This window comes from Brachyhypopomus gauderio, chromosome 5, assembly GCF_052324685.1.
Source record: "Brachyhypopomus gauderio isolate BG-103 chromosome 5, BGAUD_0.2, whole genome shotgun sequence".
In the NCBI taxonomy this organism is placed as follows: Eukaryota; Metazoa; Chordata; class Actinopteri; order Gymnotiformes; family Hypopomidae; genus Brachyhypopomus; species Brachyhypopomus gauderio.
The window spans coordinates 35,182,325-35,197,374 of NC_135215.1; the positions used below are offsets into that span (position 1 = coordinate 35,182,325).

At 45.7% G+C, this 15,050-nt stretch overlaps 1 protein-coding gene across 3 annotated transcripts; it reads left to right on the forward strand.

Annotated features, from left to right (window-relative positions):
• Nucleotides 1–7: 7 nt before the first annotated feature.
• Nucleotides 8–14,938, forward strand: tbc1d2b (TBC1 domain family, member 2B). 3 transcript variants are annotated; one of them, XM_077007499.1, is made up of 14 exons: nt 348–439; nt 2,241–2,274; nt 2,729–2,876; nt 3,875–4,028; nt 6,058–6,227; nt 6,362–6,579; nt 8,133–8,486; nt 8,844–8,954; nt 9,111–9,307; nt 9,660–10,154; nt 10,374–10,491; nt 11,353–11,538; nt 12,379–12,500; nt 12,672–14,938. In XM_077007499.1, exons 3-14 carry the CDS (start codon nt 2,747–2,749, stop codon nt 12,865–12,867), a joined length of 2,451 nt encoding a protein of 816 aa, XP_076863614.1. In that variant the 5' UTR covers nt 348–439; nt 2,241–2,274; nt 2,729–2,746; the 3' UTR covers nt 12,868–14,938. The 3 variants fall into 3 exon arrangements, with proteins under 3 accessions (XP_076863612.1, XP_076863613.1, XP_076863614.1); XM_077007497.1 differs by lacking the exon at nt 2,241–2,274 and having other exon boundaries at nt 8–439; XM_077007498.1 differs by lacking the exon at nt 2,241–2,274 and having other exon boundaries at nt 8–439; nt 3,878–4,028.
• Nucleotides 14,939–15,050: the final 112 nt, after the last annotated feature.

Below are 15,050 nucleotides of genomic sequence, written 5' to 3' on the forward strand. Positions count from 1 at the left end.
ACACCGGACTACATTTCCCGTGAGCGCTTGCGACCCCGCAGGAATGGACGCCAAGTCATGTGGATGAAAACAGAGGCGTGTGTGTGCGCGCCGAGGCGAAGTTAGAAGAAAGATGCACGGAGAGGATGACAGCACCTGCAGCCCGCCCGGGAGCCCGGCGGGTTTAGCGGGCAGGTCCGTGGGCGAGAGCGACGAGGCGACGCCGCCCAAACTGTGCGGCTACCTGAACAAGCTGGAGGGGAAAGGGCCGCTGCGGGGGTTCCGACCCCGCTGGTTCGTCTACGACCCACGGACGTGTCACCTGTACTACTTCAAGACCCCGCAGGACGCGCTTCCCCTCGGGCACGTCGAGGTGGCGGACGCGTCCTTCACCTACGACCTGGAGGGGGAAGAGGGGCAGTTTGAGATCCGCACCACCGGGAAGGAGTTTTTACTCAAGGTACTGCAGACGTGTAGCCTTGCTAACTAGCTAACTTAACTCACTAACTTGACTCACTAACTTGACTCACTAACTTGACTCACTACCTAAAATCACTGACTTAACTCACTGACTTAACTCACTACCTAAAATCACTGACTTAACTCACTGACTTAACTCACTAACTTACTACCTAAAATCACAGACTTAACTCACTACCTAAAATCACTGACTTGACTCACTGACTTGACTCACTACCTAAAATCACTGACTTAACTCACTGACTTAACTCACAGACTTAACTCACAGACTTAACTCACTGACTTAACTCACTAACAAATCACTGACTTGACTCACTAACTAAAATCACTGACTTGACTCACTAACTAAAATCACTGACTTGACTCACTAACTAAAATCACTGACTTGACTCACTAACTAAAATCACTGACTTGACTCACTAACTAAAATCACTGACTTGACTCACTAACTAAAATCACTGACTTGACTCACTAACTAAAATCACTGACTTGACTCACTAACTAAAATCACTGACTTGACTCACTAACTAAAATCACTGACTTGACTCACTAACTAAAATCACTGACTTGACTCACTAACTAAAATCACTGACTTAACTCACTGACTTAACTCACTGACTTAACTCACTGACTAAAATCACTAATGTAACTCACTAACTGCATTTCTGTGCTGGAATATCTTAAAAGTAGCATTAGATGGACACGCAATTTACATGCATCAACATTGATTTATCCTGGCAGTTAAATATATATATATATATATATATATATATATATATATATATATATATATATATATATATATATAGTTTTTTACATAAATATATATATAGGCTAGTCAGAAGTTTTTGTCGTATACGTTCACATTACTGGCTTAACCTAAATAGTAGATAGTAGGCAAAACTAAGCTTCAATTATCCTGTTCCTCACTGTGCATGTACACACACCAGTGCACCGTTACGCTGATATATGGCTTCAATTCTCGTGTTCCTCACTGTGCATGTACACGCACCAGTGCACCGTTACGCTGATATATGGCTTAAGTTCAACGACACCGAAACGATTATTATCACAGATTTTGTTGTGGGAATCTTCTGTTAACATGGGCTCTCCTTAAAATGTTGCAATGAAAATGTTGAAATCTGAAAGCTTTGCTTTGCCGCACGGGCATGTAGAAAGTTCTTGAATTTGGAACAGGTCTCTGTCTTGGCGTTGGAGTTGAGTGTGTTTTCCTGGTTCACCATGCCATATTCAGTTAGTGGGCTTGTAATTTCACTTTACATTAAGTATGTTTGAACATAGAATTACAGAGCTGTACAGTACACTACTCCAAGAGTGGGACGCAAAGCTGGTGTATCTGACCATTACTAAAGTTATTCTTTAGTTATGTAAATGTATATAAACGTTCTTTCTGGTGCTGAAATGTCTTCACATTATTGTTTTGAGCATATGAGAGACATTTCTACACTATATGTTACATTAAATGTATTTGGGTACATCATGCCAGTGGTCATAAATTTTATCATTACAGCTACGCTATGTATTAGTGCAGCTGAGGTGTGTGATTTTAACAACCCTCAGAGGCCTAGGTCTGCCAACATGCTTATCCTGCCTTCAGAACCACCGTTTCATTGTATACGTCACTTACCTACACTGAAATTAAGGTGCATGTGTAACACGGTTTGATATTGTAGCCTTTTGTTGAGGTTCTAATGAGGCGGGTTTGAATTTATCAAATGGATGGTTTTGTTTGAGCTTTTTTTTTTTTTTTTTTTTTTTAGCATCAAGCAAATCATGTGCTAAAGGCACAAAAAGGTACTTTGTTGTTTCATTACACCAGATACCACCTAGACACTGGCCAATGTGGAACTGGTACTGAAACTAACATGATCATACTCAAAGAGCATGATCACACACACACCTAACCGTCTTCCTCTAAAGGAGACACTCAGACAGACACTTAATTCTCCTACCTGTGTTGTATCGTATAACATCTGTGTCTGTGCACTTCACGGCTCTATGGTCTGTTTCTTTCTAAGAATAAAGCCTCATTCCACAAAACATTTAGAGGAAGTACACAAACCCAAACCAGAACACGAATGATATCTGCCTTGTGAACTGAAGCTAACTTCTGAATCTCTGGTGAAGGCTCAGGCCTGTGAAATGACAGTTCTCTGAGGGACGTTTTGGAATGGCTCGTGTGATTCTGCGTGCGTGCGTGCGTGTGTGCTTGTGCGTGCGTGTACGTGCATGTGTGTGACTTTTGCAGGCCCCGAACAGGCAGGTGATGCAGTACTGGCTTCAACAACTGCAACAGAAGCGATGGGAGTTCAGCAACACGCGAAGATCTGGCAACCGGGACAGCTGCTCGGCCGTCCCGCACCACCCTCACACGGGACTGGTGGCCAAGGACGTGGGTAAGGGCTTCAGCAGAGCGTTTGACAGGACTGTAAGCAGACGTGACACCTCTCTGTGGCGGGGCGTTCTGGGACTGATTCATCTCTTCTTAAGGAGTTCCTAGCACGCTGTTGGAGCAGAGGGAGGTTCCCTGCGTCCAGTTAGGATGTGATATCGTATGGAGATCACCTAAAATACATTTGTTCTTGGATAAAGCAGCTTAATATTTAACCCATTAGCAAGTTTGCTTGGACCAAGAAACACCTTAGCCACACCAGTGTCATGAAAAAGTTACGTAATTTTTTTTGTTCTTTTTACGTAACTTTTTGTGTTCTTGTACAATCTTGTGTAAATACTAACATGAGAGCTTATCATGATGGAATCATCCTCCATCTTTAGAGTTTAGTTTTTGCTTTTTAGTCAGATGTCGGTAGTAAATTTTCAGGCTACTGGGTACTGAAGCCGGGTGGTTCACATGTGTGTACAGTGTGAAATGTGTTAAACACATCAATTCCACCAAAACGTGCTGAAATTGTGAAGTGGCAGTTGACTCATATATTTTTAGTTCCTTTACAGGGCACTAAGCCTAACAACTGAAAAACTAAACTTACCTAAATGTACCTAAAAACCAGGCACATTAAGAAAAGACTGCTCTGCCACTCTTTAGGTGAGTAGCAGTTATGGCTAGCGTGCTACTGTTCCTACGTGACAGACCTCAAAGTTTAAAGTTTGTCAGTTACTTATGTCAGCATTGTTAAAGCTACTGTTGACGTTGGTTAGACCGTGGTGCTGTTTACATTGTTGAGGAGGATCTAACTAGTGTAAATTCTGTTTACCACTGTATATTTACCTCACACCTCGGGGCAAAAACGCCCCCCCCCAGTGTTTGCGGCTCTATAAGTGATGCTGACTCGTGTCAGTGTTAGTCAGGAGGCCTGCTCCTTTAATGCAGAACACAGGCTTGTGATGAGCTCTGGACATGAGCGCGTGTCAGTGACTCTGTTCGTCTGCTCTCCAGAAGGTCCGATCCTCGAGCAGCCCAACGAAAGCATGGAGAGCGTGCGCAGCGATTTCGCCGTGGAGGCAGACGCCAACGGCTTGGTCGGAGCCCAGTCTGCAAGAAACCCCACCGCCCTCAACTTCTCCCTTAGACTCTGGGGCACGGAGCTGAGGTAAGAGGCCACGCTGAGGTGAGGGGCCACGCTGAGGTGAGGGGCCACGCTGAGGTGAGGGGCCACGCTGAGGTGAGGGGCCACGCTGAGGTGAGGGTCCACGCTGAGGTGAGGGTCCACGCTGAGGTGAGGGTCCACGCTGAGGTGAGGGCCCACGCTGAGGGCCCACGCTGAGGTGAGGGGCCACGCTGAGGTAAGAGGCCACGCTGAGGTGAGGGGCCACGCTGAGGTGAGGGGCCACGCTGAGGTGAGGGGCCACGCTGAGGTGAGGGTCCACGCTGAGGTGAGGGTCCACGCTGAGGTGAGGGCCCACGCTGAGGTGAGGGCCCACGCTGAGGTGAGGGCCCACGCTGAGGTGAGGGTCCACGCTGAGGTGAGGGGCCACGCTGAGGTGAGGGGCCACGCTGAGGTGAGGGCCCACGCTGAGGTGAGGGCCCACGCTGAGGTGAGGGCCCACGCTGAGGTGAGGGCCCACGCTGAGGTGAGGGTCCACGCTGAGGTGAGGTGCCACGCTGAGGTGAGGGGCCACGCTGAGGTGAGGGTCCACGCTGAGCGATGGGTAAGCGTTTTTTTTTTTAGCAGGCCATGACAACCAAGCTGGAGAAACGCAGCTGTGGTTTCAGTGTGCTTATAGAGAATGTAACCAGCTTGTGCTGACCTGTCGGTCACGCCCTGCTCAGGCAGACCGTGTGAAGTGCTGGTCAGAACACGCAGACCCAGCAGAGTGGAGACGAGCAGAGCGAATCACGCATGCACACAGAACCTGCTCTTTATGGTCGGGTCCAAACGATGCCCTCGTCCCAGCAGGTACCCTGCTGCACCATTGTCTGTTGGCATGTTATGAGGAGCACAACCTTCCCCTAACCATATCTCCTCTTTTTCAACGCAAGGACACTTGTGTATTTTCATTGCTTTAGTGTGTCCAGCCAGTCATGGATCTGTTCAAATCCGCACAAGGCCAGACCACTGAAATTCATTGTTTTTCTGATCTCGCCGGGCTGCTTTTTTGCCCCTGGCACACAGACTCGCCTTGAACTCCGTGAATACGAATCTAAGCTTTCTTTCCTGCTCTTACTATTCATAGTAAAGTCATGCTTGCAGTAGTAGAGCCACTAGTTAGAGTTTTAGTTCTAATGTCATCAGACAGCCTAGATGTAAACGTGGCGGCCCAATCTCTGCTCACAGTTGCCTACCAGCACTGCTCTGTGTGAGTTTGTACTTTTCAATGTCTTGGTCATTTTTATGCTTGTTGCTTCTGGCAAATTTAGGACACTGAGCAAAATGGCTAGTCTCCAAAATTCTGGTGCATGTTGCTTGTGGGGTATGACGGCGTGGGCTGGGTGGGTTAGCCACGTGCTGAACCAGTGACTGTAAGAGACTGGTGAGGGCAAATCCACTACTGTACATGTCTCTCCATCCCTGGATTGCATCCTCCAGCAGCAAAGACTAACTGACCACTGGTTCCTAAACTCATTCTTCTGTCATAACCCCCCTCTGCAGAGCCCTGCTCAGACCTGTCTGTCTGCTGCTGCTCTGACTTGTCTCTGTGAGGCCTGTCTCTGTGAGGCCTGTCTCTCTGCTGCTGTAGGTCAGTCGGTCGTGGCAGGTTTTTGCGTTCCAAGCCTGTCTATGGTTGGAACAGCCTGCCAGGTCCCTTAGTGACATCAGTTATGAGTCCTCAGACGTTCACATGCTTAAATGCACAGCCACCCCCTTATAGAAAGGTTCTTCTTAGCCCTGAGCTAAGACGTGATTGGACAGTGTCTGTTCGCTTTCATATTTTTAATTTATATTATATTTTCTTTTTTTGTGTTTTTGTCTTTTGCATTTGAGTTTTAATTTGGTTCATTTCTTTCTACTTCATCCTCCATTATTCACACCCATCTTCACACCCATTATACATGTCAGCTTGTATCAGTGTGAGCTGTAACTTCCCTTGTCAAGGCGACTGAAGTGCTCGTTGAAGTCTCTCCGAATGCTCACCCGTCTCACCTCCTCTCGTTGCTCTCTGCTCACTCCCCCCCATCAGGAACAGCATGTCTCACTTGCGGCCAGGGCGGGGCGGTGAGAGCAGACGTAGTGTGTTTTACACAGCCAGCAACGAGGAGTGGGAGATGGTGGACCCCCCCACCAAGGACACGCCGGACAAACCGGCAGCCGAGAGCCAACGCCGCGAAAGCCCCTCCAACTTCCACAGACGTGAGACAGCCGTCATTTCTGTCATCCTCTCTTTCCACTACCGGGGAATAAGAACCCGTACAATGACTGTAGCCTTGTAGAAATGCCAGGATGTGTCCAAATGTCCTGCCCACTGTCCCCGTCACTTTGCCCAGATTCCATTGGCTCGGCGTTCACGTTCGACTTCCGGAGCTCGTCCCGCGTCAAGCGCTCGATCAAGTCGAGCCGGAGCGTGGAGGTGTCGCCCGTGGAGCCCTCGGAGTTGCAGCTACGCCTGGTGACCCAGCAGGAGGAGCTCAGCCGTATGCAGGAGGAGCAGACCCACCTCCGACAGGAGGAGACACGCCTCCAGGAGGAACTCACCAGTCAGAAGGTGCAGGGGGCGGGGTGAGGGTTGTGTGACGTGTCTGACAGGTGCTTAGGTCCTGACGTATTTGGAGTTGTGTGTTGACATGTTCTTAACTGTGCTGCAACACAATGTCTGTTCCTTATCCAGCCCTTTCCTGTGTGATGACAATAAAACCAGTGTGTACCCAGCAGTGGTTGTAGTGACCAAGACGCTGCTGTTTCTGATTCTTGGCTGCTTCTGTTGTAGTCTTTAGTGCCTGACTGGTACCGTCAGCTACCCAGTAGGAGAGGGTGTGTGTCTGACCCATGGACTGCACTGCTGAGGTTCTGACACCTTTACTGAGAGCAGTTCCGTGCTAAAGTAATGTCAGTACTGCGGTTAAGACACACTTTTCAGACACTTCCTCTTTTGTTTCGCTATTGCACGTAGATGGGGGAATCCCAGTAAATGTATGTATGGGGGGGGGTCAGTCTCCAGCCACTGCTGTGTTTCTTCATTCTCAGGTTTCAGCAGAGGTGCTTAGCGGGTGTCTAGTGACCCACAGGACGGGTAGTGTGGATTCATTTACTCTTCTGTTGCACTACTTACAGGTGTTTCTAAGCAGATAGTCTGCTGTTTAACTCTAAAGATGCTTTTCTACCTCTGCTTTAAAATAACCATGAGTGGCTCAGACAGACTAACCTGACCCTAACAGGCTTGATTTACATACATTTGCCTGATTCCAAACACTGGGACATGAAGCATTAGGAATTTGGATGGAAATTAGTTTGAAATTGTCCATTAATGGAAATTCCTGAAATGGATTTTACTTGTTCACTGTTATTAACTGATGTACTGATTTAAGTGGATGTTATTTGTTTGTGCTGGGTGTTCATATAGAGTCTATACATTATGTATTACACGTATCTGTCTGTCTAGTCCAGAGCCTCAAATACAAACAGTAAGAGGAGAGATATATTGGTTGGAAGGGAATCTGTGCATAACTTCAGTTTGGCTACATACTCAGTAAAAAACCTTGCAAGTCACTGCTGATGGCAGTCGAGCTAGGAAAACAAACACGCCTCAGCCAGGGTTTTTATGTCACTCGTAGGATAAAATATATTCACAAAATACTTTTATTTCACTTTTGTTTTCCAAAATTAACTCGCATAAATCAAATATTAAATTGGACTTGAACACTTGCAGCTTTGCTCTGACATTTTCCAAGTAGCTCCCTCTACTGGAAAATGACCCGACGTTTTCTTCAGACCATCGTGATGTGTATAATGTCCGTTGGATTCTAGACTGGTGTGTTCGATCAGGCAGAGTCTAATCTAAGTCTTAAGTTCCCACAGTCCAACACGCTGACTAGGAAAACATGCATTTCTTCTTCTTCCTTTTATCGTCCCATTTTTACAAAGACGCCGGTCAGGACGCCTTAAGTGAAGGGGCCAGCAGTTCCCTAACTAAATGAACTGTGTTCTCGTGAACTTTGGCCCTTTAAGACCCTGATGAGAAAGCACAGAGGAACCTGTACAGTGTTTATGTCCGTCCTGGAGGGTCGGCGTGTGACGTAGCTGTGCTTGCATCTCCGCTAGGAGCTGGTGCGTCTCCTCCAGCAGACGCTACGGAGCGCGCAGTGCGAGCGGCACCTGCTGGCGGGCCCCGGCGGGTCGGAGGCGGCCCTGGCCGAGCGAGACGCTCAGATACACCAGCTCTGTGTTCACATGGAGCGTCTGGCCCTGGAGAAGGAGAGCCTGCGTCTGGAGCTCAAGGCCCTCAAGGTGAAGGTGGGCGACATCAACGATCAGCTGGGCATGCTGATGGAGACCATCCAGGCCAAAGACCAGGTCATCATGAAGCTGTCGCAGCAAGACCAGGATGGAGGTGGAGAAACGGCAGAGTGCAGCTCCCCCCTGGCGAGAGAGAGGGAGGAGCTGCACAGTCTGAGGGTAACGACACCAACATGTGTGCAGGGTTGTTCTCATATTACACCCAGCACTGTCACACTGCTGAATGTGTGTATATTTAAACAGTAGTTTAAGAAAACAAACAGTGGACTGTGTGAAAGTCGTTGGGGAGATGTGAGACTAACGTTATTGTCTTTTATACATTTTAGTGTGTGTTTTATGTGCTTGCCGTGGAATTGTCCTGTGGGGATAATTAAAGTTTTATTGATTGCCTGATTGATTGATGGATAAACAGCACCTACCATTCTGCAGTGTGTGTTGTACAGACGTGTGTGTGCAGGCAAGTGTTAACTTTGCTCAGTGGCACATTTTTAAATACGTGTCCTTGTGGTATTCCAGGACAGCCTTCAAGGCTACAAATCCCAAAATAATTTCCTGAACAAAGAAATCCTTGAATTAACCGTCTTACGGAGGAATGCTGAGAACAGAGAGAAGGCCCTGGAGGCAAAGGTGAGGAACGGAGGAACGGAGGAACGGAGGGCACAAAACAGACGTTTAGGAGGAAGAACTGTAACTCCTCCCTCGTTCCTTCGCCGGTTCGTATGTTTTCTCACGCCTCTCTCTCTCTCTCTCTCTCTCTCTCTCTCTCTCTCTCTCTCGCCCCAGTACATTGCTCTGGAAGCCAAGTTGTGCCAGGTGGAGAGTAAGTACCTGGTCCTGCTACAGGAGGTCAAGACCCCAGTGTGCTCCACGTCCGACCAGGGCCCGGCCCGAGAGGTCATATCCAGGCTGCTGGAGGACGCCCTGCAGGTGGAGAGTTGCGACCACCAGGAGCACGCTGTTCTCAAACCCCACCCGGTCAGGTAGGACAACCCCTCCTGCTCCACACGAGTGAAGAGCGAGGCCAAAACCCAGTCAGATCATGTTTTCTTCCCCCTCTAACACGCTCACCCCTTTAACTGCAAAAGGAGCTGTAATTTAATAAATGTTCACTTGCAAAATGAGTGACGCCTGTGTGTTGCCTGTATTGAGTTGAGAACACTGGAGAGAGGGAGGATGCCGGGATGCACATGTGTTGTGTTTTGAGTATGATAGCAGTGCATTACATTATTTTAGAACAATATGAATGTGTCTGTTTTCCTGGGTTCAGTGTTTTTTAATGAATAAGATGTGCAGGTCAGTGCTGGTTTTGAAGCTCTCTATTCTTCTTCTCAGTGAATATGATATTTATGGCTTCAAAACTGTCCCGGAGGAAGAGGATGAGGAAGAGAAGCTGGTGGCCAAAGTCCGAGCTCTGGAGCTGCGCTCTCTGTCCCTCACGGACCAGGAGGTGTCCGTGGGCGTGAAGTGGGAGAACTTCCTGGCTAGCACCGTGAACAGAGAGCTCGTCCGCTCCCCGGAGCTGAAGGCCCTTATCCGCAGCGGCGTTCCTCACGTGCACCGCTCCAAGATCTGGAGCTGGTGCGTGAACCTCCACGTGAAGAAGATCCGCGAGTGCCAGCCGGCCGACTACTACGAGAACCTGCTGTGCTTGGCGAGGGAGAAGCCCAACCCGGCGTCCAAGCAGATCGAGCTGGACCTGCTGCGCACGCTGCCCAACAACAAGCACTACGCCTCCCCGTCAGCCGAGGGCGTCCAAAAGCTCCGGAACGTTCTGCTGGCGTTCTCCTGGAGGAACCCCGACATTGGCTACTGCCAGGGCCTCAACAGGTAACTGGGCTCCGACAGAGCTCCACCACTGTGAAGAACTTCACTGTGAATGAGACTTATCTGCTTTTTGTTTATTGGCGTGTTCACTTATTTGGCTTTGCTGAAACTCAACTAAGGCTGCTAAGACTGCAGTAGCCGATCACAGCTGGACTGTTTCAGGTAGCGTTGGGTAATAAATCCCTCATTGCAGGAATCTCTTCACATTTCTTCTCGTTTTAGGCTTGCGGCCATAGCTCTTCTGTATCTGGAGCAGGAAGAGGCCTTCTGGTGTCTGATTACCATCGTGGAAGTGTTCATGCCACGCGATTATTACACCAAAACACTGCTGGGCTCGCAGGTACTATTTAAAGCTTCCTCCACGGTTTTTTTCCTGTTTCCACTAGGGGAAGGGTCAAAGTCCCTGATGTACTTCCCAGGTCTGTTGCCAGGATTGTAACATTGGCCACATGGAGTGAGTGTTTTCAGCATGTGACTGAGTGTGATTCACTAGTAGTTGTGTCCACTTACAGAATGTTGTCCCTCATTCATGGGGACTCAGTTGTGCTGTTCTAACATGGGTGCCGGGGTATCAGAACAGTGGTGCAGAGGCAGTATTGAGCAAGGTGCTGAATCATGTGTAACTGTACTTAATTGACTCCTAGTCCTGGTCTTGGCACTAACCCAAACCTCTTCACACATGCTGTATTAACAATCACAGTTAAACTACCCTTATAACGGATTTATGAATGGTTTAAAAAAAAAAAAAAGAAGATTATTAAACAATTGTTAATTAAGTTTTAAAAAACTTAAAAATCAAGCCATAACACAATAAAGGCAACAGTGACCTGTATAATGAGTGTTATTTCATCTCTGATTAATAAGGCTGTGATTAATACTGAATAACAAATATTTAATGAAGTCGGTGAGTGTAGATGGACAACGTAAGCAGCAAGAGCTGAAGTTTACCAGTATACCAGTTTACCAGTTTACCAGTATACTTGAATGTGGGATCAATAGGAAGCAACTAGCCACTGTTGCACATTAATTATTGTAATGTATTTATTACTACAATAATAATAAAGCACTCTGAAGCTTTACTGTTGTGCTGTAACACGTCTGTATTGGGTTTGAGGAAGTGAGGAAGGGTGTGTGTGTGTGTGTGTGTGTGTGTGTGTGTGTGTGTGTGTGTGTGTGTGTGTGTGTGTGTGTGTGTCTGCAGGTGGATCAGCGTGTCTTTAAGGACCTGATGAATGAGAAACTACCCCGTCTTCATGCCCATTTTGAGCAGTATAAGGTGGACTTCTCCCTCATCACCTTTAACTGGTTCCTGGTGGTGTTTGTAGACAGCGTGGTCAGCGATATCCTCTTCAAGATATGGGATGCATTTCTCTACGAAGGACCCAAGGTGAGATTGAAAATCTCAGTGTGAGTCTTTCGTAATTTAGATTTAGCCGTGCTGAGGCATTTGATGAGGCATAAAGGATAATTTGATCATTAATCATTTGAATCTGTGTGAGTGATAATCATCGTAATCTGCTGTTAGGGCATGTTTATGTGGACACTCTTATGTGAGGGTTGCGACTGGCTGACTGAGTTGGTCAGTGGGGCACATTTGCATTAGTGGTATCGCTCATTGACCTGCTCCAAGGCAAAAGTTAAATCTAAACAGTTGAGATTTCTGCACTCTTTAGAATGCCCCAGTGTAGTTCAGGCACATGGTCAGTAAAGGTGAGTCAGTTCAGCAGGACTGTAGCAGGACTAGCAGGACTGTAGCAGGACAGGTGCTTCAGTGCAGTGCCATAGCCAGCCAAAAACCACCAAGCAACCCACTTTCCAATCTCTTTTGTTCACCTAAAACGGTCTGTAGTTTCACTTCTTCGCTATTGTTTCAGTCCTGCCATGTGGCACCACAGTACAGAGCCACATAAAAGCATTGGCCACAATCTTAAGGCTTGACACTGAGTGCACCTAATGCATTGTGGGGTATTAGTTCTTGACCACATAATGACTGTGGATCAGCTGTTCACCTAGAACAAACACAGCGGCCGGTAAACTGATGACGGGTGAAACGTGATCTTCTACATGTCCTTAGTCAAAAGTCTTTTCAGTGAAAGAACACCGTTCATCCTCCTCTTGTTTAAAGAGAGCTTGCTTTGGTTTAAAAACAAGTTTCTCTTGTCTCAGGAGAACACTTCATCGAGATCTCGGAATACAGTTTTATGACTTCATTTATTTTCTTCTGCAGATCATATTTCGTTTTGCACTTGCGCTCTTCAAGTGCAAAGAGGAGGAGTTTTTGAAGTTGCAGGACGCCATGGGTATTTTTAAGTATCTCCGATATTTCACACGTACAATCCTGGATGCAAGGTAACATTTTTATTATTATTAGCTTTTTAATCCGTAATGTAATGAATTATTGACCTGGTGCCTTATCAGGTATCACAATAAGATTCTCATCTTCAGTTCAGTACTTGGATGTCAGTACTCCCCGGATGTAGAAACCTTGAAGTACAATTCCTCTGTATCTGTCTCCTACAGGAAGCTGATGAATATGGCCTTTGTGGACATGAACCCTTTCCCCATGCGGCAAATCCAGAATCGACGCACGTTTCACCTGGAGAAGGTTCGTCTGGAGCTCACAGAGCTGGAGGCCATTAGACAGACGTTCCTACGGGAGCGGGAGACCAGCCAAGAGGGGCGCGCCGTCATCAGTGATGACGAGGAAGACAACTGAGTCCCCACCAATCAGAGCTCAGACCATAGAACTGAGAAGCCAATAGAACACTCATGCATTCCTATATGTTTTTGTCTTGTGTTTTATATTTGTTTCCTTCGGTCATACACCATGCTGTACCCAGCTCACTGTCTTCGGAGTGACTGGTTCAAAGATCAGTCGTTACTGCAAGTAAGGCCCAAAGAACATCAAGTAGCCATTTTGAGCTTTTCAGCAACTTTGAATCCTTTTATTTCTTTGAGTTGTGAATAATGATTTCATATTCTGTATTTTCATTGGTCTCACATATCAGTATTAGAGTCCAGTGTAATGGTATATGTTACATGTGTACAGTAGCAGGTGCTTCTGAGCAGAATGAAGGTTCAGGATCATTTCATGTAATGCTACGCATAGTGCTACAACAGCATTGGTCAATCATTGTATTTCACCTATCAGAACATTACACAGAAGACTCTTGTGTAAATCAGAGCGTGTTTACTATCACTTGTTTACTAGTTTATGCAATGTTTATTTAGCATTGCGAATGAATTTCTGTCTTTTGAAATATATGTAATTTCTGGTTTGAGCTCTTCGAAATTCCATATTCTTGGTACTCCTAATTCTGTTTTCATTGTGTTCTGAGGCACTTAAATCACTTTAAATTACAGATGTACTATTTTATGACATTACCTTTTATTGTAAATTGAGCAGTAGTGAATTCATTCCTTCATAAGTGTCTGCAGAGGCGCAGTTAAAAATTCCTTTTCAGTCATGAGATGACACTTAGCTGCTGAAAAACTATTGTTGTATAATGCAGATCATTCAGTCTGTCAGAGCAAACCACTTATCTTCTGCTTGAATGGTTTTCCATTGTTGGCAATCAGCTGGATTTGGAACTGTGTGATTTCAGAGTTGTCAGGGTTTTGCCATAAATCTAGTGCTGTCTGTGTCATGCATGTTGTCAGTTTGACAGCCAGGCAAGCTGTATTTCACGACTTATTACCAACTGTGGCCTTGAATTCCAGACTAGGTCAATTGATGTGGGTTTGTTCCCCGTGTAGCTGTATTTTATATAATTGTATAAATAGTAATAGCTTTCCTTCATTTTGGTACATTATTTGCAGAATAAAAAGTTAGTTTACCTGGTTAATGTACTTTCATCAGCTGTAAACAGTATTATCTCACTTTTATAGTAATCTAACCTTAAAGTGTGCCAGTGGTCAATGTTCCATTTATTAGAAGTTTCGACTTCTGTTATTTTTATATACTTCAGTAAAATCCAGAGTGCAGTTTGACGTGAAGGGCCCATTTTAATGAGGGACTTTGTACTTTTTTCAGTTTATTGCACATTTCATAGTTCTAGAGTTTCACTCTGCCATTTTAATATCCTCATTTCAGCAGATGTACTTGTATTTGTAATACAATAACTCTCATGTATTTTCATCACTCACAGCATTTTCAAGTAGCTTCGTTTGATTATTTCCCCCCCCTTTTTGTACTATTTACATCAGAAACTCACCAGTACTCACAGTTGTCTATGCATGTTAGCTTGTTTCACATTCCCATCTGTGTTTACTGATGTATGGTTCCCGACAAAGCAAAAAATGTTTTTAAATTGACTAATAATCTCAAACTGTGAATTTTCTCTTGGAGAGCTGGTCTCTCAGATGACCACATGAATTATAGGATAATCATGCTTTGTTGTATCTGAAGTTTCTTCGATATAGGTCAGTGTGCTTGTGATCAGTGCTGTAATACAAATTGGATGGAGAACTATTTCTGTATACTTTCTTTTGTCTCTCAGTATGTTTTATATTATATAAGGGGTTTTTTTGGACACCATATATAGCGAGCCTGCTTCACAATGATCCAGTCCAGATTTTGATTTTGCTGTATTTTAATATTTAAGATGGTGTTTTAAGTTTGCAATGGTTCATCAGTGAAAGCCACTGCACACATCTTCCCTTATACAAAACCATGTAGACACAATGTAATCAGTTTGAATGTTCCCACAGACTGATACACAATGTAATCTCATGTTCCACACTAGTGTCGTGATCGCTCAATAAATTGCATATAGCACAAAGGTTGAGATTAATGTGTAGTTTCACTTATTGTGCTCTGGGTTTTGTTCTCATTAGAGGAAGTCCGTCAAAATCAAAACAAAAAGGCCTTTTCTACACAGAATGGCCTTGAAAATCTTT